General features: G+C 35.8%; 1 protein-coding gene across 1 annotated transcript in view; it reads left to right on the top strand.

Moving 5' to 3' along the window:
* DACH2 (dachshund family transcription factor 2) overlaps positions 1-24,850 on the top strand; it is a 1,617,828-nt gene that overhangs the window by 1,232,482 nt on the left and 360,496 nt on the right. Inside the window, exon 7 of the mRNA XM_006871308.1 lies at positions 11,140-11,275. Coding sequence (XP_006871370.1) covers positions 11,140-11,275 — 136 coding nt within the window. The remainder of the gene's footprint in view (positions 1-11,139; positions 11,276-24,850) is intronic.

Below are 24,850 nucleotides of genomic sequence, written 5' to 3'. Positions count from 1 at the left end.
CCGTTTTTATTGTTTGGTTTGTAAATTTGAATAATAGTGTTATTAACTGGTCTTCCTTGTAGTTGTGTGGATGTTTTCATAACACAGACACCATTGTACTTGAAGATAGATCTTGAAATGTTCTGTTTCATGATTAATGCTTCACCATTCTTTCATATTAGTGAGCTGAAAAGTATTGTTGTTGTTAGGTGCCATTGAGTTAGAACTGACTCAGCAAATCTATGCACAATAGAACGAAACACTGCCTGTTCCTGAGCCAACCTCACAATTGTTACCGTGCTTAAGTCCACTGATGCTGCCACTCTGCCAATCCATCTCACTGGGAGTCTTACTATTTTTCTCTGACCTGCTACCTTACCAAACATGATATCTTTCTCCAGCAACTGGTCCTTCTTGACAATATGTCCAAAGTATGAGAGAGGAAGTTTGTCCATTCTGGCCTCCAAGGAGCACTCTGGCTGCACTTCTTCCAGCACCATAAGCAAATGCATCAATTCATCTATGGTCTTCCTCATTCACTGTACAGCTTTCAAATGCATATGAGGTTATTGAAAATGTCATGGCTTGGATCAGGTGTGCCTTTATCCTCAAGTTGACATCTTTGCGCATCAACACTTTAAAAAGGTCTTGTCCAGCAGATTTGCCTAACACAATACGTTGTTTGATTTACTGACTGCTGCTTCCATGAGTGTTGATGGTTGATCCAAGAAGACTGAAGTCCTGTCCACCGTGGGTGACCCTGCTGGTATTTAAAATACCTGTGGCATAGATTCCAGAATCATAGGAACTCATAAGCCACCACAGTATGACAAATTGAAAGATGAGTGGTGGTGAAAGATACTGGTATTGCCCAATTTGGATGGAGAATCAAATGATCTACCATGCCAGGCATGACAAATTGAAAATGAGTGACATCACATTAATTGTCTAAAAGAACATATCAAGATCTATCCAGAAGTATAGTACTGTCAAATATTTGGATAATATTTATACAGCTGCAAGTAAAACCAGTTTAAATGACTATTCTTCAAATTTATGAACAAGTAATGCTAGATGAAGAAACTGATGATTTATACCAACTTCTGTAGTCTGAAACTAATACAAAATTCAATGAAGTTACATTGATAATTAATGGTGATTGGAATTCAGAATTTGGAAATAAGTAGGAGAATCAGCAGTTGGAATATATGGCACTGCTGATATAAATGATGCCAGCAATTGCAAGGTAGAATTGTGCAAGACCAATGACTAATTCATTGCAATTACCCTTTTTTTCAACAGCCTAACCTGTGACTATACATTTGGGCATTGCCAGATGTAATACAAAAGTATCCAATCTACTACGTCTGTGGAAATAGTCAATGGAGAAGCTCAGTATCATCAGTCAGAACAGGACATGTGGCCAGATGTGGAAGGAAACATCAATTGCTAATTTGCAAACACAATTTCAAGTTGAAGGAAACAAAATGAAAGGCCACAAGAGCCAAAGCTCCTAGAGTACCCCACTTAAAATTAGAGACCATCTCAGAAATAAATTGAATTTTCTGAACACTAATGACAAATCACTAAAAATGTCTGGTGTGGCATTGTAGGATCAGCACTGGAGTGTGAACCACAATGTCAGCAGTTCAAACCCACAAGCTGCTCCTTGGAAACCCTATACAGAGTCACTATGAGTTGGAGCTGTGTCGATGGCACCTGAACAAAAACAACAATGACTGAAGATCAGATGAGTTGTGGCATGACACAACAGACATTATACACATAGAAATTAAAAGGTCATTGAGAAGTCAGAAAAGAAAAGAAAAAAAAAAGAAGAAGAAGAAGAAGAAGAAGAAGAAGAAGAAGAAGAAGAAGAAGAAGAAGAAGAAGAAGAAGAAGAAGAAGAAGAAGAAGAAGACCAAAATGGATGTCAGAAGAGACTATTCAACTTGCTTTTGAACTTAGAGTGGCTAAAGAGGAGGTAAAAAGTAATAAAATCAAAGAGCTGAATAGATTTCAAAAGGCAACTCTAGATGAGAAAGTGAAGTATTTTCCTGGAATAAGAAAACTAAAATGACCTGGAATAAGAAAACTAAAATGAAAAACACTTGGCATACTTCAAGTTGAAAGAACTGAAGAAAATAAATCTAGCCTTGATTTGCAATATTGAATAATTCTATAGGGAAAATGTTTACCTGTGCTTTATTGACTATGCAAAGGCTTTTGATTGTGTGGATCATGACAAGCTATGGACAACATTGTGAAGTATGAGTATTCCAGAACATTTAATTGTACTCATGAGGAATCTGTACCTGGGCCAAGAAACAGTTTTTCAAACAGAACATGGGAACACTGAATATTTTTAAATTAAGAAAGGTGTGACACAAGGTTGTATTCTTTCACCATATTTATTCAACCTGGATACTGAGCAAATAATCCAAGAAGCTGGGTTCTATGAAGAAAAACATGGCATCAGGATTGGAGGAAGACTCATTAACAACCTGTGATAGCAGATGATACAACCTAGCTTGCTGAGAGTGAAGAGGACTTAAAACATTTACTGATGAAGATCAAAGAGCACAGCCTTTGGTATGGATTACATCTCAATGTCAAGAAAACAAAAATCCTCACCACTGGACCAATAAACAACATTCTTATCAATGGAGAAAAGATTGAAGTTGTCAAGGACTTCATTTTTCTTGGATCAACTATCAACACTCACAAAAGCAGCAGTCAAGAGATCAGACAACGTATTGCATATCTGCTGCACAAGACCCCTCTTTAAAGTGTTGGAGGGCAAAGATGTCAGCTTGAAGACTAGGTGTGCTTGACCCAAGAGATGGCATTTTCAATAACCTCATATGCATGTGAAAGCTGGACAGTGAATAAGGAAGACACTAGAAGAATTGATGCCTTTTAATTATGGTGTTGGAGGAGAATACTAAAAGTGCCATGGCCTGCCAAAAGAACCAACAGATCTGTTTTGGAAGAAGTGCAGCCAGAATGTTCCTAATAGGCCAGGATGACCAAACTTTGTCTCTCATACTTTAGACATATTGTCAGGAGGGAATATTCGTTGGAGAAGGATATCATGTTTGGTAAGATGGAGGGTCAGAGAAAACGAGGAAGACCCCCAACGAGATGGATTGGCCAGGTAGCAGCATCGATGGACTCAAGGGTGGCAGCAGTAGTGAGGTTGGCCCAGGATCAGACATTGTTTCGTTCTGCTGTGCATGGGGTCGCTATGAGTCGGTGTCGACTTGATGGCACGTAACAACAACAACAACCACATAGGGAAAGTGGGACTCCTGGTATGGTGCTGTAGGATAAGCACTAGGCTGCTAACCACAAGGTCATCGGTTCAACCCCACTAGTGACTCCTTGGAAACCCTATATAGGATCGTTTTGAGTCATAATTGACTGAACAATACTTAACAATAACAACAACATAAGAAAATACTGAATTATGTAAAAAGCACTAAAAGAAAGATCACACAGAGTCACTATACAAAAATTAATTCATTGATGTTCAACCATTTCAGAAGGTAATAAATGATCAAGAACTTATGGTAATGAAAGAAGTCCAAGCTTCACTGAAGGCAAGGTGAAAAACAAAGCACTAGGAATGGGGAGAATACCAATTGAGATGTTTCAACCATGAGCTAAAGTGTAGTAGAACTCACTTGTTCATGCCCCAAAATTTTAAAGACAAATCCCTGGGCAACCAATTGGAAAACATCCGTATTTTTATCCATTACAAAGAAAAATAACCCAGGAGAAGGTGAAAATTATGGAACAATATCATGGCAAATAATATGTCAAAAATGTTTGCAGCAATACATCCAAAACGAATTGCCAGCAATTCAAGCCAGAGTCAGAAGAGGACATTGCTGATGTAAAATAGATTTTGGTTGAAGGTAGAGAATACTAGAAAGATGTTTATTTATTTTTTATTGATTAGGCAAAGGTTATATAGCCTAAAAACATCTGGCTATCATTGTAAAATGGGAATTCCAGAACACTTAATTGTGCCCATGTGGAACCTTTGCATAGACTAAGAGGCAGTCATTTCAACAGAATAAGAGGATACTATACAGTTTAAACAAGTCCTGGTGTAGCGCTGTGTGTTGATGCGCCAGACTGCAAAGCCATATGAACTGTAAGTTTGGTGGTTCAAGCTCACCAGCTGCTCCTCGGAAACCCTATATAGGGTTGCTATGGGTCGGAAGCTACTCAATGGCACTTAACAACAACAACAACAGCATATAGTTTAAAACCAGAAAAGATGCTCATTTTTGTTGTTAAGTGCCTTCGAGTCAGTTCCAACTCACACTGACCCTGTATAGGGTTTCCAAGGAGCAGATGGTGGGGTTGAACTGCCAACCTTGTGTTTTGCAGTCCAGTACTGATCCTTCAGCACCACACCAGAAATCAGAAAAGATGTTCATTAAGATTGTATTATTTCACCTTATTTTTTCCATTTGAATTCTGAGCTAATAGTCTAAAAAGCTGAACTATATGAAAAACAATGAGACATCAGGATTGAAGGAAGGCTCATTAAGAATCCACAATAAACAAATGGCACAATTTTGCTTGCTGAAAGTGAAGAGGCTCTTACTGATGAATATCAAAGACTACAGAATTTAGCATGGATAACCAATCAACATAAAGAAGAAGAAAAAAGACTCTCACAAATGGACCAAAAAACAATATCATGATTTACAGAGAAAATATTGACATTGTCAAAAATTTCATTTAACTAGGATCCACAATCAATATCCAGAGAAAGAATAGTCAAGAAATCAAACAGTGTACTACATTTGCCAAATCTATCTAAAAAAAATAAAAACTTCTTTAAAGTGATAAAAAGGAAATATGTCACTTTGAAGATTAAAATATTCCTGACCCAAGCCTTCATGATTCTCATAGCCTCATATGCATGTAAAAGCATGTGAATAGGGAAGACAAATGAATAAGAAGATAAAGGAAGAATTGTTACTACTAAGTGTCATCAAGTTGGTTCAGACTCATAGAGACCTTGTGTAGGATTTCCAAGATGAATGGCTGGTGAATTTGAACCACGGTCTTGTGATTCAAACCAACCTTTCAGTCCAGTGCTTATCCTACAATGCCATGCCAGTATTTTACCACATGGAGGCTAAGATGGTTTTTGTCTCTTCTTCTCACCACACTTAGTGCCATCTTTTTGGAAAATACTGCTGTTTGTTCTATTATGTATTGTAGCAACCACCCTTATTACTGAACCCAATGAAAATGAGTTCTGAGAACTGTAACCCATTTCTCCCAGCCAAGTGAAGGCATGAGACATATGAGGGAACAAGAATAGAAGCAAGCCACATTCTAAGACATGTTTGCCTCATGCATAAAAGGAATCCTGGGGTGATAATCTAGCCAGTGTTGTAACTCCTGAGAAGTATTGGAGATATTAGAACAATATCACAAATGGTTATCAGTACATCACCATCTTCCTAAGTGCTTCCCTTTGAGTGGGGGAAACTGGGTAGTCTAAAGATTCATTGTTCTAAATGATAGTGCTGTTTGCTATCTTTGGAAAAGAATAAGTATGAGCCTTTTATCTAGCCACAGTTTCATGTGCTGATTGCTTACTAATCTATCATGATAACAACAGTTCATGGGCTAAATTATACTAGAAGCAGTTTAAGTCCCAGATTTTAATAAAGAATATAATATTAAAACCTCCTTTAACGTTTTAATATTTTTTTTAAATTCCTTGATCTAATTCGTGGGACTTTTAGTTTTCTAGAGTTCATATAACAAGGGGTTATCGGTTTCTGACTTCAATAAATTGTTAAAATTCAAAGTTTTAATAAATGCAATCAATTTATAACACCTCCCCCCCCCAAAAAAAATCATGTTGCTGAAAAATATTGACTGCTAGTAGATTGAACAAATCTGTCTTGGAAGAAGTACTGCCGAAATGCTCCTTAAAAAGGAATATGGTGAGACTTTGTCTCACATACTTTGGATATGATACTTTCAGGAAGGACAAGTCCATGGAAAAGCATAGAATTGGGGACAAATGGGAAAACACTGAATGAGATGAACTGACACAATAATTAAAATAGTGACTCAAACATATCAATGATTTGAGGATGGCATAAGACTGGGCCATTTTATTCTGTTGTACATAGGGTCACTGTGAATCGGAATTGACTCATAGGCAGCTAACAACAATAACAATGCTTCCTACATCCTCAAATTCAGTAAGATTTCATTTCATTGACCATTCATCCATAGTCATATCTCTCTGAGCCTTTTAACTTTTCTGAAACCTTATGATTGCACTGTAAACATTTGAATAATCCAGCATAATCTTCCCATATAAGGTCCTTAATCATATCTGTAAAATCCCTTTTGTCATGTAAGGTAACATATTCACAGGTTCAAAAGATTAGGAGGTGGTCATTTAGGGTAGTATTATCATGCATACCACAATGACCAATGAGAAAATGTCAACTATTAAAAATTGAATCATTACCTTGAGTTATCATACCACTATATTTGTATTAAAGCATTTTCTCTTTATGAGCTCTATAAATTTGCAGGCTTTTCATACATAATTAGTGTGAAAACACACAAGGACATAATTGACAAATTCTTAACGTTATTATGATTAGAATACTAGTGTTGTGATTCTGGATAGTTAGAGCATTTCATTTAAGGAAGTTGCTATGGATGAGTTAAATATTTTATAACAAACATTCTCTATTCTATTATATCTATTTTGTTGTTGTTAACTACCATTAAGTTGGTTCTGACTCATAGTGACCCTGTAAAAGATTTCCAAGGAGCATTTGGTGGGTTTGCACAACCAACTTTGTGATTAATGGGCCAGTGCTTATCCTACAGTGCCACACAAGGAATCCATTAGTTAGTAACATTTATTGTGTATGCCCCAAAACACCACATTTGTTATTTTATTGATCAAATTAACTGAATGTCTATGTAATATGAAATAATGAATAACTGAGTGTTTGTAGTATTTTCATAATCACAATAATCTTGAGAGTTATCACAATTAATATTGAGGAATGACAAAATATATATTTCATTTTTATTCAAATTCATAAGTTAAATTATAAAAATTTAAACAATATTAAGTAATTTGTATGAATAGATCTTAATATTAATTTAGAATACCCATCATTGTGTTCTATAATGGCCAAATGTCTGTGAATGCAGAAATGTTAATGTAATTTCCTAAAGTTTCTTGGATTACAGCCATATTATTTGCAAAAAATTTGTCTGTGAAGAAATACACCTCATGCACCAGTTGCCAATAATAATAATTTTCATTCCAGAACTTTGTTTATATTCCATTATACATTTTATAGGGAAATAAATTGAAACTAAACTTTCTTAAGTCTCTAACATACATCTGACATGACACCAGGGATTTCTTCTCATATTTAACATTTATGTTGTTGTTGTTAGGTGCCATCGAGTTGGTTCTGACTCATAGTGACCTTATGCACAGCAGAGTGAAACACTGCCTGATCCTGGGCCAACCTCACTATGTTGCCAGGCTTCAGTCCATTGATGCTGCCATTTGGCAAATCCATCTTGTTCAGGGTCTTCCTCTTTTTCTCTGACCCTCCACCTTACTAAACATGATATCCTTCTCCAGGGACTGTTCCCTCCTGAAAATATGTCCAAAGTATGAGAGACGAAGTTTGTCCATCTTGGCCTCCAAGGAGCACTCTGGCTGTAATTCTTCCAACACAGATCTGTTGGTTCTTTGGAAGCCTATGGCACTTTCAATATTCTCCTCCAAAAAGATAACTCAAAAGCATCAATTTTTCTATGGTCTTCCTTATTCACTGTCCAGTTTTCACATGCATATGAGGTTATTGAAAAGACCATGGCTTGGGTCAGGGGCACCTTAGTCCTCAAGCTGGCATCTTTGCTCTTCAACACTTTAAAAAGGTTTTGAGCACCAGATTTGCCTAATGCAATGTATCCTTTGATTTCTTGATTGCTGCTTCCATGAGTGTTGATAGTTCATCCAAGAAGAATGAAGTGCTTGACAACTTCAATCTTTTCTCCATTGATAAGAATGTTGTTTATTGGTCCAGTGGTGAGGATTTTTGTTTTACTTACATTGAGATGTAAGGCATACGGAAGGCTGTGCTCTTTGATCTTCATCAGTAAATGTTTTAAGTCCTCTTCACTCTCAGCAAGCCAGGTTGTATCATCTGCATATCAGAGGTTATTAATGAGTCTTCCTCCAATCCTGATGCCATGTTTTCCTTCATATAACCCAGCTTCTCAGATTATTTGATCAGCATATAGGTTAAATAAGTATGGTGAAAGAATACAATCTTATCGCACACCTTTCTTAATTTTAAACCATTCAGTGTTCCCATGTTCTGCCTCTTGGTCCATGTACAAATATTTCATGAGCACAATTAAGTGTTCCGGAATACTCATAATTCGCAATGTTGTCCATAGTTTTTCATGATACACACAATCAAAAACCTTTGTGTAGTCAATAAAGCACAGGTAAACATCTTTCTGATATTCTCTGCTTTCAGCCAAGATCCATCGGACATCAGCAACGATATCCCTCATTCCATGGCCTCTTCTGAATCTGGCTTGAACCTCTGGAAGTTCTCTGTTCACGTATGCTTGCAGCTGTTTCTGTATTACCATTAGTAAAACTTTACTCACGTGGGATATCAAAGAGATTGTCTGATGATTTCTGCATTCTGTTGGGTCACCTCTCTTTGGAATGGGCACAAATATGGATCTCTTCCAATCAGTCTGCCAGATAGTTGTCTTCCAAATTTCTTGGCAGAGATGAATGAGTGTGTCCTGTGACGCCTCATTTTCTTGAAACATTTCAATTTTTATTCCATCAATTCCTGGTGCCTTATTCTTTGCCGATTCCTTCAATGCACCTTAGACTTCCTCCTTCAGTATCTTTGGCTCTTGATCATATGCTGCCTCTTTAAATGGTTGAAAGTGTTCAATAATTTTCCCAGAGAATCTTTCAATAACAAAAGTCAACGCTTGAATTTTTTTCTTCAGTTCCCCCAGCTTGAGAAATGCTGAGCGTGTTCTTCCTTTTTGGTTTTCTGATTCCAGATTTTTGCACATTTTGTTGTAAATATTTGGCTTTATCTTCTCAAGCTGATCTTTGAAATTTTCTGTTCAGCTCTTGGACCTCCTCATTTTTTCCATTTGCTTTAGCCTCTCTATGCTGGAGAACAAATTTCAGTGTCTCTTCTGAAATCCATTTTGACCTTTTGTTTCTTTCTTGTCTATTTAATGACTTTTTGCTTTCTTCATGTATGATGTTCTTGATGTCATATCACAACTCTTCTGGTTTTTGGTCTTTAGTATTTAATGTATCACATCTGTTCTCTAAATTCAGGTGGGATATATTTAAGGTAATATTTTGGCTCTCGTGTACTTGTTCTCATTTTATTTAGCTTCAGTTTGAATTTGCATATGTGCAAATGATGGTCTGTTTCACGGTGTTCCCCTGGCCTTGTTTTGACTGATGATATGGGGCTTTTCCATCTTCTCTTTCCACAGAGGTAGTCAATTTGATTTCTATGTATTCCATCTGGTGACGTCCATGTGTATAGTCATCTCTTATGCTGTCTAAAGAAAGTATTTGATATGAACAAATCATTGATTTTGCAGAATTCTATCATGCATTCTCCAGTATCATTTCTATCACCAAGGCCATATTTTCCAACTACTGATCCTTCCCCTTTGCTCCCAACCTTTGTATTCCAATCACCAGTAATGATCAATACATCTTGATTGCATGTTTGATCAATTTCAAATTGAAGAAGTTGGTAGAATTCTTCTATTTCATCCTCACTTGCTTTAGTGGTTGGTGCATAAATTTGAATAATAGTGGTATTAACTGGGCTTTCTTGTAGCCGCATAGATATTATCCTATTACAGGCAGCGTTGTATCTCATGACTGATCTGGATATGTTCTTTTCAACGATCAATGCAACACCATTCCTCTTCAATTTGTCATTTCAGGCATAGTAAACCATGTAGTTGTCAGATTCAAAATGGCCAATACCCGTCCATTTCAGTTCACTAATGCCTGAGATATCGATGTTTATGCGTTCCATTTCATTTTTCAAAACTTCCAATTTTCCCAGATTCATACATTCCATGTTCTGATTTTCAAAGGATGTTTACAGTTGTTTCTTATTCATTTTGAGACGTGCGCCATCAGCAAATGAAGGTCCCATGGGCTTTTCTCCCACGGACTTTACTCCATTTGCGTTATCACAGTTAATTCTACTTTGAGGAGACAGCTCTTCCCCAGTCACATTTTGAGTGCCTTCCAACCTGAGTGGCTTATTTCCCGGCATTGTATCTGACAATGTTTCTCTGCTATTCATAAGGTTTTCAGTGACTAAATATTCGGAAGGAGTTCATCACTCTTTCTTCATAGTATGTCTTTGTCTGGAAGCTCACCTAAAGCCTGTCCACCATGGGTGACTCTGCTGGTATTTAAAATACCAGTGGCAAAGCTTTCAGAATCACAACACCTCACAAGCCACCACAGAGGAGTGGTGGCTGTTTGGTTCTAAGTGTAAGCTGTCACTTTAAATTTCAAGGATATCTGTGCACAGGGTGGGGGTGGAATGTCCATTCACTCAGGCATCCCCTCTAGTCACCAGAATGGAGATGTGCAGACAATGAGAGATCAATGAACAGATACCCAAAAAAAGAATGTCCACAACTGTATCTCTGCGGTTCTGTCAAGCATTCGTGGCTGTTCTGATCCGTCCCCCACTTTGTCTCTCTCAAGATGTTGGCTCTGGGAGGAGCTGAGCATCTTGAATTATAAAGCAATGGATTTTTTTATTCTGTTACAAATTTCCCTAGTTGTAAGCCTTCCAAGTTTCTAAATATTCCTTTATATGTGGTTCAGAGTTCTAGCACTACTCCCCGAGTCTGCTTGGTCTGGTATGCTGTGTTGTTGGTGATGGAGCTCCTCACTGCACATCTACTCCATCTGCCATCTTAGAAGCATTGTAAGAGGTCTCATAAGTAAGAGGTCATAATTTTAAATGGTATGACTCAATCAAGCTGAATAACCTGGTGTACCAATGATGTTTCCTTCTCTGTTTTTAGGAGCGAATCCCAGAGCGTCCTTCTCCTGCTTCTTCTCTGGAAGAGAGTCATCACCCTGGGAGTCAGACTTCCTCTCACCCAAGCAGCAGTGTGTCCAGCTCCCCATCTCAGATGGAGCAGTATTCTGAGAGAATGGGTTAGTATCATTTAAAGACTTGGAAGATAGTTTTGCAGGAAGTTCCTTATTGGGCAATAGGTAGAGATCAAAGATGCTGGAGTAGATGATACTTTCTTATAGTTGGTTTTATTGTATGGTCTTTTTTATTGCTGGAGCAATATGAACAGTGAAATGAATTTTAATACTGCAGAAGTTTGTTATCAGGAAGGACCCACCTTTCCTGCATCATTGAATCTTACAGGAACAATACAATAAGATTTGCATTGAGTATATGTTAGATCAATCTGTTGATATATCACAGAGAATATGATACAAGACACTTGTCACACTTACTGCATCCATTCAAATAATGGGAGAGAAGATATATTTTAGGCAGTTGTTGATTAAATAGTAATTAACAAGTGAAGCAATATTTGGTTTGCTGCTCACACAATAATTAAGCTCATATTTTAAATTATTTTCTACACATTTATATATTTTTTTTTCAAAAATCTTATATTATAGACATTATTCTAGACATAAAGTTACTGACACTAACTACGTATAAGAATATGGACATATCACTTGACCACCATGAATATTTATATAGAAATAATTACTGTCCTGTCTACTGCACTGGCTTTTTTGTGAGATTAAATGAAATAATATGTTGATAAGCACTTCAGAAGTTTAGAGTGCCAAAAAATTAGACAGTCAGAGCTATTTGTCTGGTTTTACCTTGGCTGATTATTATTTCCTGCAGTCTGATCCTATTCAGATATATAAAATTAAGTTGCTCCATTCCCCCCCCCCCACAACTGCAACTAATATAATTTTATTTAGAAAGTGATCATTATGAGCCAAACTATTTAGGTAAAATAATTGTTCATCTTCTATAAAATCCAATGTTTTATGTACTTATTTTTTTTTAGACTTATTATTTATGCAGATACTATATATACATTTTACTATGTATCTATATTCTTTTAGTCTTAATGTGGTTACTTTTTATGAACTCTAAATAAATTATTGCTTCTGCCTCACCACAGTAATGTGATTTGGAATTGGGGTGGGGGAGTAGGGATATTAGGGAATGTGTTAGGTTTTAGATTTGTACTGGGGAAGAATGTAGATGATTTTTCCATTGTGGAAATTGACCTGGATTTTACTTAAACTGTCAGTGTTATGTATTGCTTGTAGCATTTTAGCTTCATTGTTATATCAGTGGTTATTTAATTTGATTCTTCATATACTCATCAACAAAATTTTTACAATCCTGATACCCAAACCACACACTCAGATCAGAGAAAAATGGAGTAGAGGTTGGGTATCAATGTTTTTGTTTTGTTTTCGATGAGTCCTCAGGCAATTCTAATGTGCAGCCAGGGTTGAAACTTTTAAACTAGAGCCTGAAATTGCTGATTCTGAAGGAGTAAATTTAATTCCTGGAAGAAATGAAAAGTAGTCTTCTATCTTTGTTCTGGTCTATGGGCACAGAATACCAGATTGTTGCAGCTTTGGTTCAAATGGATAATGCAAAAGGTTATGACTGTATCATCCTTAGTGAATCATCGAATAAAATTGCATATTATTCTATTGCTATAATATTAGTATTTAAAAGAGAAACAGAGGAAGAGGGTGAAGGTAGACAAAGAGAAAAGAGAGAAAAACTGCATTATTTATTGAGGGATGAATAAACATGTGAAAATATAAATGAATTGATGACTTACATTTAGAAGCAAAATCAAATATTTCCAGAGCACTGTAATATAGTAGCAAAGAATCTGGACAACAAAATACATTTTATTACACTAACAGTTAGGAAGCTGTATCTACATTCCACAATTGTTCAAACATGTTAATGTGACTACCTACAGAGGAATAAAAGATTTGATAATTATTAACTTTAAAGTGACCATATTTTATTAAGCTAATATATTTTAATAAAATGACAAGAGAAAGTAAACTTTATACAATAAGAAAACTATGCTTTCTCTCTCAATATAAATGTTTTAATAAAAAATACTTATAATTGCCAGAAAACTTTATTTTATTTATCTATTGATATATCCATATATGCAATTTTCAGAAACCTATATAAAGTGCATTAAATGTAATAATTATTTAAATCCATAGTCTATTAAATAGTAATGTGTTTTCAGATGAATTTTGGGAAATACATTATTAATTATTTAGGTAACTGAATAATCTGCACATAGATTTTGAAAGAGGAAATAGTTTAAATTATTTAAAGGAAGTATGTTGGCAATTATGTATGTACTATATATTAATTAAACTTTAAAATTCATGAGTAAACAGCTTGTTGATCTTTAAATTGTGTGATCAACAAACTAAAACAAATCTTTATACATTCTTAGAAGTATAAAAAATTAATTCTAGTTATTATTAGTGTAAATTAACCATTAATGTGATACCGCATTGCCCTTCTTTTTGGTGTTTTGCATAGAAAGTCACTCAGTTATATCTCTTATTTATAGTTATGATGCCCAGCAATACAAAGGAACTTATTGTTGATCAGGATAATGAACCGACTATCAAAAAATTTCAAGGGGATTATAAAGGTAAAATAATTTTTACTTCTCTGTTTTAACATACTAACTTCATCAACATCCCAGTGCTGCTTCCATATTTACTTAAGTCAGAATAGATCATTCTGGCTTTGGATAATTTCTCTTAGAAGTAAAACAACCATGACTAACTGAAACTTATTTAATGTTATAAATTACATATTATCCCAAAATGTGTCTCTGTATGCATTTAGAAACTTTACCTTAAACCTTTGTATTATGCCTGAGCAGAGGTATTTTACTCTCCTTGTATTAAAAACACTTCATTGTTAACTATGTTTAAAATGCTGAAGGGCTCAGTGTTTTTAATGACTATGTTTGCAAAAAGCTAATTGTCGCAGGGAAAAAAATGCTCCCTTGGAAGCTATTTTAAAAGTACTTATTAATTTTGAAATTTCACCTGTAAGTTTAGACAGTTAATTCATCAAGCATTTACCTGCTTGATGACATAATATGGGCTCAATCTAATTTTGGTACTTTCAAGTACTATATGACCTCTGCATGGTATTCAGTTCTTTCTTGGCATATCTTTTAAAGGAAGATAGTTGATCTAGTTTGCCATTGACTCAGCTCTGATTCATGGGACCCAGTATAGGGTTTCCAAGAGCAGAGGGTAGATTTGAATTGCTGATATTATGGTTAGTAGTCCAGCGCTTATCCTACAGTGCCATACAAGGAAGAATAATAATTTTAAAATGCTACCCTCTGGACATGAAAGCTGGGTATAACTTTGCTTAAAGACTACAAAGATAAGAGCAAAGGAAATAGCATACATAATGATTGTCACCATGCATTAGACAGCATCTCTAAGCTAAAGAACGTAAGATAAAATGTAATTTATGAGATCATCAGATGATGTGTTAGTACTTCTTCACAGAGTACATTTTCCTCTTTCTACTAAAAATGTTCATATGCATACCAAAATAGTCAATTAGCTAATGAATTAATTGAAAAAATGTTTTTTCTTTTCTAGATTGAACTTACTTCCTTAATTATCTAGATAAACATTTTAGTCAGAATTTTGTATAACATATTAATTTAATTTCACTGATCCATGGTTTGCTTCTTTGCCACAGTGTCTTTTTTTCATACAGACACTAAAAAATATATATCCTCTAGTGCATCAAGATGCAAATGATTGATTTCAGAATAGTTGTCAGGTAGAATAAGTCAGGTTAAGCATAGTAAACTACCTAAATTCTTACACAAGCAATGAAATTTTAGTTAAAGATGAAGCTCCATTCATAATCCAGCAATAGCTTTTTTTCTTAGACCTCTCTCTCACCAAATCATGACTATTTGAAGAATAGTCTGGGTGTAAAACAAAATTTCTTGGAAAGTCTAAAGTTGCACATGACAGACATGATTCCATCAAAACTGCAATCTCCATAGGCCAAAATGGTAATCTCCATAGGTCAAAATAGGCTCAAGTATACACTGTAGTGTCTTATGAAAAATCAGCTGGAGCTCTAGTGCAGATGTACAGTAACTGATTTTCATAAAATACGCAGTGGTATGTACTGTCATTTCTGAATCTCTTGCTGTGCAATGGCACAGTTTTAATCACTTCAATCAGAGAGATTGACAACACATAGTGATGAGGACATTAATAAACAGAGGTAAGATATTAAATTACACTCCTGCTATAGGGAGTCCTGGTGTGAGTTAATGTGTCAGACTGCAAATCTGTTTGAACTGAAAGGTTGGTGGTTCAAGTTCACCAGATGCTCCTTGGAAACCCTATACAGGGTCGCTATGGGTCGGAACCAACTCGACAGTACTTTACAACAACAACAAATAGTGAAAGGCTTTATTTCAAGTTGAATTTCAAATGCTAATTTCTGCTATTTATATTTATGATCTTAAGGTAAAATATATTTTCCTTAAACATATTAAATGTGAACTTAGTTAAAATATAAGTCTGAACCTTAATTATAAAAAGTAAGCTGTCTATACAACTAGGGTAAACATATGCTTCCACATATGTTTTGAGTAATATCATCATGACTCTTAAAATGATTTATAGCTCTGAAAATGATAAAATGTCAGCTTTGCTATTATGTGGAAATTTTCAGATAACAAAGAAATACCATCTCAGAAAACCCACTCTATCTGCACCTTGTAAAATTGTGTGGCAATATAATACATGTTTCATGTGATATTTTGCATTTGATTTTAACATATAGACATGTGAAAGCCTTTGTGGTCTGGCCTTTCCTGGAAAAGTGACGTACTTTTAGACTGTGACCAAAATTATTTACCAAAGTAACTATTTGGACCTGGGCTAATCAATTTTGACTAAACTCACTTATCAGTCAAGTCTTTCACTTTATGTTTCCACAGATATTGTCCAATAAATTTACCTAATCTGCTACTGGTGATGACACTGTGTTGACATAGTATTTATTAGTTAGTTCTAGAATTCATTATAGTACATCAGTGAAGACTTCATCATGACAGTTTACCAATGTGAGAGTAAAAGCAAAAGCAAGACCCTCTTCTTTTGGCAGCTACTAGTCTCCCAAATTGCTCACAAGAATCGCTCACAAGGGATATTTGATATTTTGCATTTTAATTGAATGTACTTATTAAAAACTTTCTACTTGAAAGATGCCCCAAACATAATGGAAATCAAAGCTGGAAGGCTACTGGAACAGGGAAACAGTAAAATAATAGGTCAGCACAAGCTGGAACATATGTTAAAAATCATTTTACTGGATGCAGAGAGAATGCTAATAGTTTTGTTGTTGTTCAGTGCTATCGAATCAGCTCCAACTCATAGTGACCCTTTAAAGGATTTCTGAGTGTTGTTTGGTGGATTTGAACCACCAATCTTTCAGTTAGTTCAAAGCAACCTTGTGGTCCAGTGCCTATCATACTATGCCACATCAGGACACCATGCTAATAGTTTGAGCATATTTTTTATTATAAAATACTAAATTTGATCTCACTTAGACCAAATGTATTATCATATTTCTATTCTGCAAACAACTAATTTAATTTTAGGAATGGCTATATATTGTAGCGTAATGGTTACGAATCGGGCTGCGAACCTCAAGGTCAGCAGTTCAACACTACTAGCTGTTTTGCGGGAGAAAGATGAGGCTTTCTGCTCCCATAAAGATTTACAGCCTCAGAAACCCTGTACCGGGTCACTATGAGTCGGAACTGACTCCACAGCACACAATAACAACATATATTGAAACTATTTTAAGAATGCAAATGCTTTCTATTAATCATCTGATTTTCTTTATCTATTTCTGAGACAATCTCTACTAAGGCTATACTATACTAAATTTTTCAAATTTAATAGTACTTTGAAGTATTTGTTGTTGTTGTTAAGTGCCATGAAGTATTTAGGTATTTAAAAATGATTATTGAACCTGGTTAAAAATAGAAAATAAATATTTTGGATATTATATTTTTTAAACAAGAGAGACAAATGTATGGGGTCAAATAAAATATGAGCACCATTAAAAATAATTATCAGTTGGAGTCAAAGACACACTTTTGTACAATTTATGCTGATCAGTTATTTAAAATTGAACTTAGAGAAAAAAAGAGCATATTTTCCTCAAGGTTTTCTTTGGATTACTTTCTTTGTGAAAAGAAGATATTGTAAGTTTAGTGAAGGTTTACAGAGCTGATCATTAGTTTTACATTAAAAAAAATCATACACTTTATTTCATTTCAATGATTACAAGCTCCTCCATGAATCAGTAATAGTATTTATCTCTAGTCCCTTTAACACTTGCACTCCTCCCAGTGTCCTTCCCTAAATTTATCTTTCTTTTGATAACCTTCACATTATTGTATATTGTCTTCTGATAAAACTTAAAAAAAAAAAATTAAACTTAGAAACAATGGTAAAGTCACAAGGAGTTGCAAAAGAACAAAAAAATGCAAAGGTCCTGTGTACCCTTTACCCTATTTATATCAAGCCTAATGTTTTTCAAAACCATAGTATACTGTCGTAGTCAGGAAATTTACATATGTGCAATCCACAGATCTTACATTAAGTTCACGAGTTTTGTTTTTATTCATTTATGTGTATATGATGATAAATCAGAAAATATTGTTACTAGGTTTCCAATTCATAAATGCATGGTCTTGTTCCAAGCAAAATGTGTTCATACATGACTCTATAATCAGTGGGTAGCTGCTGACAAGTTCTTTCAGTAATATACTTGTTTCACTGAAGGGAGGACACAGGGAGAAGTGCAAGTGTTATGTCTCATAGTTTTGCTGATGTATGCCTTGGAGTCTGGAGTCAGTTCTGTATAAGGTTTCTGAGAAACGGCTGTTAGATTTGAACCCCTGACATTTCAGTTAGCAGTCCAATGTTCATCCTACTGTTCTATTCTATGATTCTAGTCATGTCAGGGTACTTGAAATAAAGGATTATTTTACTGCCATGAGAAAAAAGTATTTTTAACTGAGGGTTGTTGTAAAAATTTTAACAAAACTCAAGTAGAACCTTCCTAAACATTGAAGCTTTGAAACAAATATACGGGAATGTTGCTTACCCCATCCACTCTACCACCATTGTCTTTCCCTTTCAGATTTCTTTTTGTTCTCTAAATTTAAAATAATAATAATAATAAAAAAATTGAAAGGGAACACAATTTGGGTCTCTTGAGGATACCTAAATTGATGTTTTGAAGTGGTATCAATTGAAGAGTGCATAAGTATGTTGGGAAAGGTTAGAGAGATGGAAACATTGCCTTTAGAAGTGTGTACACCCAGATTGAAAACATGTCAAGAAACAATAAATTCACAATTTATGTTTTTATTTAATAAAGTTTTCTACGATTTTATTCCAAAATTTTTTACTTACATGTACTTATATGTACATGTTGTTGTTAAGAGTCATTGAGTTGGTTACTACTCATAGCAGCTCTATATATGGTTTCTGAGGCATGGTTGGGGGCTTTGAAGCCAACTTGCTATCAGGCCAGTGCTTATTCTACAGTGCCAAAGCAGAACACTCGTATGTGGTACTGTAGAATAAACATGTGTGCATAATTCCATGCAATTTTATGACATGTAGATTTGTGTAATCACCACCAAAATTAAAACAAAGCACTGTTCTGTCACTACAGAAATATCTTTTTTGATAACACTCTATAGTCTTAACTCCCCGCCCCCACCATCCCTGTTCCAACACCTAATATGTTCTCAATCTCTATAATTTTAGAATTCTATTTCAAGGATGATTTTTTAATAGACTAATACAGTATGTTACATTTTGAAATGGACATTATTTTCACTTTGCATAATTCCTTTGAGTTTCATCCAAATTATTGTATGTATCAATAGTTTGTTGATTTTTAAATTACTGAATTATTCAATGTATCAGAGTTTATTTAACCATTCATCCATTGATATTTCATTGATGGCAATTTTTTACTATAATGAGTAAATTTTCTAAGAAGATTCATGTATAGGTTTTTAGATGAATATGAATTTTCATTTCTCTGGGATAAATGTTCAAGAGTACAATTTCTGAGTCCTATGCTAAGTGTAGTGTCACTATGGATCAGAACTGACTCAACAGCACTTAACAACAGCTGAGTTTTCAGACTAATAGAGAGTAGGAGGAAGGAGAGATGGATTACTTTAGAGAATCTAGTCACTGAAAACCTTATGAATAACAGTGGGACACTGTAAGCACCAGGCTATTGAATATTGAAGCATGATGAAGAACACCAGAATATTGTCAAATATAGTTTCAAAAGATGAGTGCTTCAGTTTGGAAGAAATTCAAAATATGACTGGGAAAGAGCTGCCTCCTCAAAGTAGAGTTGACTGTAATCACTCAAATGGAGGAAAGCATTCTGGACCTACATTTTCTGATGGGGCACAACTCAAAATGAAGAGAAACAGTTGTAAACATCCATTAATAACCAGAACATGGAATATATGAAATATGAATCTAAGAAAATTGAAAGTTATCAAAAATAACATGAAATGTATAAACTTAAAGTTCCTGGGCAATAGTGAGCTGAAATAGACTGTCATTAACCATTTTGAATCTCACAATCACAAGGTTTACTATGCCAGGAATGACATATTAAGGAGGAATACCATTGCATTCATACCAAGATCTGTCTTAAGGCACAATGCTGTCTATGACAGGACAATATCACACAACTACAAGAAAGACTATTAAATACAGCTGTTATTCAAATTTAAGGAGCTCTGGTAGCATAATGGTTACAAATTGGGCTGTTAATCTCACGGTCAGCAGTTTGAAACTACCAGCTGTTCAGTGGGAGAAAGAGGAGACTTTCTGCTCTTGTAAAGATTTACAGTCTTGGAAACCCTGAGCATGGTCTCTATGAGTTAGAACTGATTAGATGTCATATAACAACAACAACAAATATTGAAATATATGCACCAACCACTAAAGACAGTGGTGAAGAAACTAAAGAATTCTACCAAATTCTTCAGTCTGAAATTGATCAAACCTGCATTAAGATATATTGATAATTACTGATGATTGGAATGCAAAGGTTGGAAACAAAGAGGAAGGATGGCATTGGTTGGCAAATATGGCACTGGTGATAGAAATTATGCTGAAGATCCCATGATAGAATTTTGCAAGACCAATGACTTCTTTGTAGCAACTACCTTTTTAAAATGACTCATAGCATCCATGTAGAGGATTTCTAAGGCTATAAATCTTTACAGGAACTGTAAGCCCATCTTTCTTCTATGGAATAGCTGGTAGTTTTAAACTGCTGACCTTGAGGTTAGCATCCCGACTCATAACCACTATGCTACCAGAGCTTCTTTTTAAAACAAAAGATGACTAAACACATGGACCTCACCAGATGGAATACACAAAAATCAAATAGACAATATCTGTGGAAAGACACAGTGAAAAAGCTCCATATCATCAGCCAAAACAAGGCCAGGGGCAGTCTGCAGAACAATTGCTCACATGCAAGTTCAAGCTGAAGCTGAAAAAAAATTAAAACAAGTCCATGAGAGTCAAAATATGACATTGAGCCTACCATACCAGAGTTCAGAGATCATTGTAAGAAAAAAATTAATGCATTAGACAACAAAGATTATATCAGTTGTGGGATGGCATCAAGAAAATCATGAGGGAAGAAAGCTAGAGGTCATTAAGAAGACAAGAAAAAAAAAAAAAAAAAGACCAAAATGGATGTCAGAAGAGACTTTGAAACTTGCTCTTCAGCATATAGATGCTACAGCAAATAAAAGACAGGAAGAAGTCAAGACCTGAACAGAAAATCAAACATAATGAATTATGCAAAAACTTGGAGTTAGAAAATCAAAATGGAAGATCATACTCAGCAGCATTCATCAAGCTGAGGAAATCGAATTAAAAATTGAAGCCTTGACTTCCACAATATTGAAGGAGTCTGTGGAGTCCTGTTGCGGCACTGTGGGCTAATGTGTCAGACCGCAAAGTCATTTGAATTGCAAAATCGGTGGATCAAGTTCACCAGCTTCTCCTTGGAAAACCTATACAGTGTCTCTATGGGTTGGAATCGACTTGATCGCACTTACCAACAATAACAACGGTGGAAAATTATGGAATAATGCAGAAAGCATAAATAGAAGATAGAAGGAATACACAAAGTCACTGTACGAAAAAGAAAAATTCGATATGCAACCATTTCCTGAGGTAGCATATGATCAAGAGTCAATGATACTGAAGGAAGGAGTTCAAGGTGCCTTGAAGACATTGGCAAAAAACAAAGTTCCATGAATTGATGGACTACAAATTGAAATCTTTCAACAAACTGATACAGCACTGAAGTACTCACTCATCTATGCCAAGAAATTTGGAACTGACAGGAAGAGATCCATATTTTTGCCCATTCCACAAAGAGTTGACCCAATGGAATGCAGAATTCATCAAACAGTATCATTAATATTCCATACAAGCTATGGACAATATTGCGAAGTATGAGTATTCTGGAACACTTAATTGTGCTCATGAGGAATCTGTACCTGGACCAAGAAGCAGTTGTTCAAACAGAACATTGGAGCACTGAATGTTTTAAAATTAAAAAAAAAAAAGATGTGTGACAAGGTTGTATTCTTTCACCATACTTATTCAATCTGTATGCTGAGCAAATAATACGAGAAGTTTGGCTATATGAAGAAAAACGTGGCATCAGGATTGGAGGAAGACTCATTACAACCTGTGATAGCAGATGATACAACCTAGCTTGCTGAGAGTGAAGAGAACTTAAAACATTTACTGATGAAAATCAAAGAGCACAACCTTCAGTATGCATTATATCTCACTGTAAAGAAAACAAAAATCATCACCACTGGACCAATAAACAACATTCTTATCGATGGAGAAAAGATTGAAGCTGTCAAGGACTTCATTCTTGGATCAACTATTAACACTCATCGAAGCAGCAGTCAAGAAATCAAATGATTTCTTGCTGTGTAGGCATATCTGCTACACAAGAACTTTTTAAAGTGTTGAAGAGCAAAGATGTCAGCTTGAGGACTAAGGTGTGCCTGACCCAAGCCATGGCATTTTCAATAACCTCATATGCATGCGAAAGCTGGAAAGTGAATAAGGAAGACCATAGAAGAGTTGATGCTTTTGAGTTATGGTGTTGGAGGAGAATATTGAAAGTGCCATGGGCCACCAAAAGAGCCCATAGATCTGTTTTGGAAGAAGTGCAGCCAGAGTGCTCCTTGGAGGCCAAGATGGCCAAACTTCGTCTTTCATACTTTGAACATATTGCCAGGAGGGACCAATCACTGGAGAAGGATATCATGTTTGGTAATGTGGAGGGTCTGATAGCGTAGTGGTTATGGATCGGGCTGTGAACCGCAAGGTCAGCAGTTCAAAACTACCAGCTGCTCTGCGGGAGAAAGATGAGGCTTTCTGCTCCCGTAAAGATTTACAGCCTCAGAAACCCTGTTCAGGGTCGCTATGGGTCAGAACTGACTCAATGGCACTTAACAACAACAATTTGGAGGGTCAGAGAAACAGAAGAAGACCCCCAATGACATGGATTGGCCAAGTGGCAGCATCAATGGACTCATGCATGGCAACAATAGTGAGGTTGGCCCAGGATTGGGCAGTGTTTCGTTCTGCTGTGTATAAGGTTGCTATGGGTCAGTACTGACTTGATGGCACTTAGCAACAACAGCAACTAGCAAAATTCTGTTGAGGATAATTTAAAAATGGCTGCAACCATACATTGAAAGTGAACAGAGGTTCAAGCCAGATTCAGAAGAGGATGTGTAGCTAAGGATATCATTGCTGCCATCAGATGGATACAAGAAAGATGTTTATCTGTGCTTTATTGACTATGCAAATCTTTTGATTGTGTGGATCTCGATAATCTTTGGACAGCATTTTAATAGAATGAGTATTCCAGAACACTTAATTGCTCTCAAGAGGAACCTGTGCATAGACCAAGAGGCAGTTGTTCAAACTGAACAGGGGAATACTGCTTAAAATTAGGAAAAGTATGTGCCAGGGTTGTATTATTTCACCATACTTATAAAATCTGTATGCTTAGAAAATAATCCGTGAACCACCAATGTAAAGAAAATATAAATCCTCACCACTGGAACAATAAGTAGCATAACAATAAATGGAGGAAAAATTGAAGTTGTCAAAGACTACGCTTTGCTCAAATCAACCATCAACACTCATGGAAGCAGCGGTCAAGAAATCAAACAACGTATCGCTGTAGGTGAATCTGCTGCACAAAACTTCTTTAAAGTCTTGAAAATCAAAGGTGTCAGTTTGAGGACTAAGGTGAGTCTGACCCAAGCCATGGCATTTTTATTAACCTTATAGGCATGTGAAAGTTGGACAGTTAAGGAATGCCATAGAAGAATTGATGCATTTGAACTATGGTGTTGAAGGAGAATATTAAAAATACCATGGACTGCCAAAAGAACAAATAGATCGGTGTTGGAAGAAGTGCGTCTTGACTACTCCCTGGAAGCCAGGATGGCCAGACTTCATCTTTCATACTACAGACATATTGTCTGGTGTGACCAGTCTCTGGAGAAGGATATCATGTTTTGTAAAATGGAGGGTGGATAAAAAGAGGAAGTCTTTTAACGACATGGGATGGCACAATGGCAGCAGCAATGGGCACACATATAGCAATAATTGTGAGGTTGGTGCAGGATGGACAGTGTTTTGTTCTGTTGTTTATAGGATCGCTATGAGTCAGCACCGACTCAGTGGAACTTAACAACAGCAACAACATGGTAAGTGTAAATTGCCATCTTAAACATTTATCCCAGTGAAATGAAAATTTATATCCATCTAGAAACCTGTAACCATCGAAAGACTTATATCCTTCTAAAAAACCTGTACATGAATGTTCTTAGAATCTACTCATTATAGCTAAAATTTGGTAATAATGAAGTATCAAGAGAGCAACTTTTGTGTCTTATGGTAATGAGTCCTGGTGTGGTGCTGTGGGTTAATATGCTGCACTACATAGTCAGTTTGAACTTCAAGGTCTGTGGTTCATGTTTGAACTGCAAGGTCTGTGGTTCAAGTTTACCTATATAGGCCTGGGGTTCAAGCTCACTAATATGGAAACCCTATGTAGGGTCACTATGATTTGGAAGAGACTTGATGGCACTTAACAGTAACAATGGTATGTGAAGAAATCCTGGAATTGCAGTGTGGAATAAGGCATTGCCATGTGAGTTTGGTTTCTACCACAAGGTCAGTGGTCCAAATTCACCAGCCACTCTTTGGAAACCCTTTACAAGGTCACTATGAGACAGAACTGACTCATTGGCATTTAACAACAATAAAAACCTAACAACATAGTAAGTGTAAGGAACATTAAGTGTTCAGTAGGAGAAAAACCTAGACATCTACTCCCATTAAGATTGTTGTTGTCAAGTGCATTGGAGTCAATTCTAACTCATAGAGAACCTGTATATGATTCTGAGAAGTAACTGGTGAGTTTGAACTGCCAACTTTGTGGTTCAAACCCACTTTATGGTAGAGCACTTATCCTACATTGTTGTTGTTAAG

The sequence above is a fragment of the Chrysochloris asiatica genome, unplaced genomic scaffold (assembly GCF_000296735.1).
Source record: "Chrysochloris asiatica unplaced genomic scaffold, ChrAsi1.0 scaffold00167, whole genome shotgun sequence".
In the NCBI taxonomy this organism is placed as follows: Eukaryota; Metazoa; Chordata; class Mammalia; order Afrosoricida; family Chrysochloridae; genus Chrysochloris; species Chrysochloris asiatica.
Note: the sequence above shows the minus strand (reverse complement) of the source record. Positions and strands in the feature narration are given on the sequence as shown.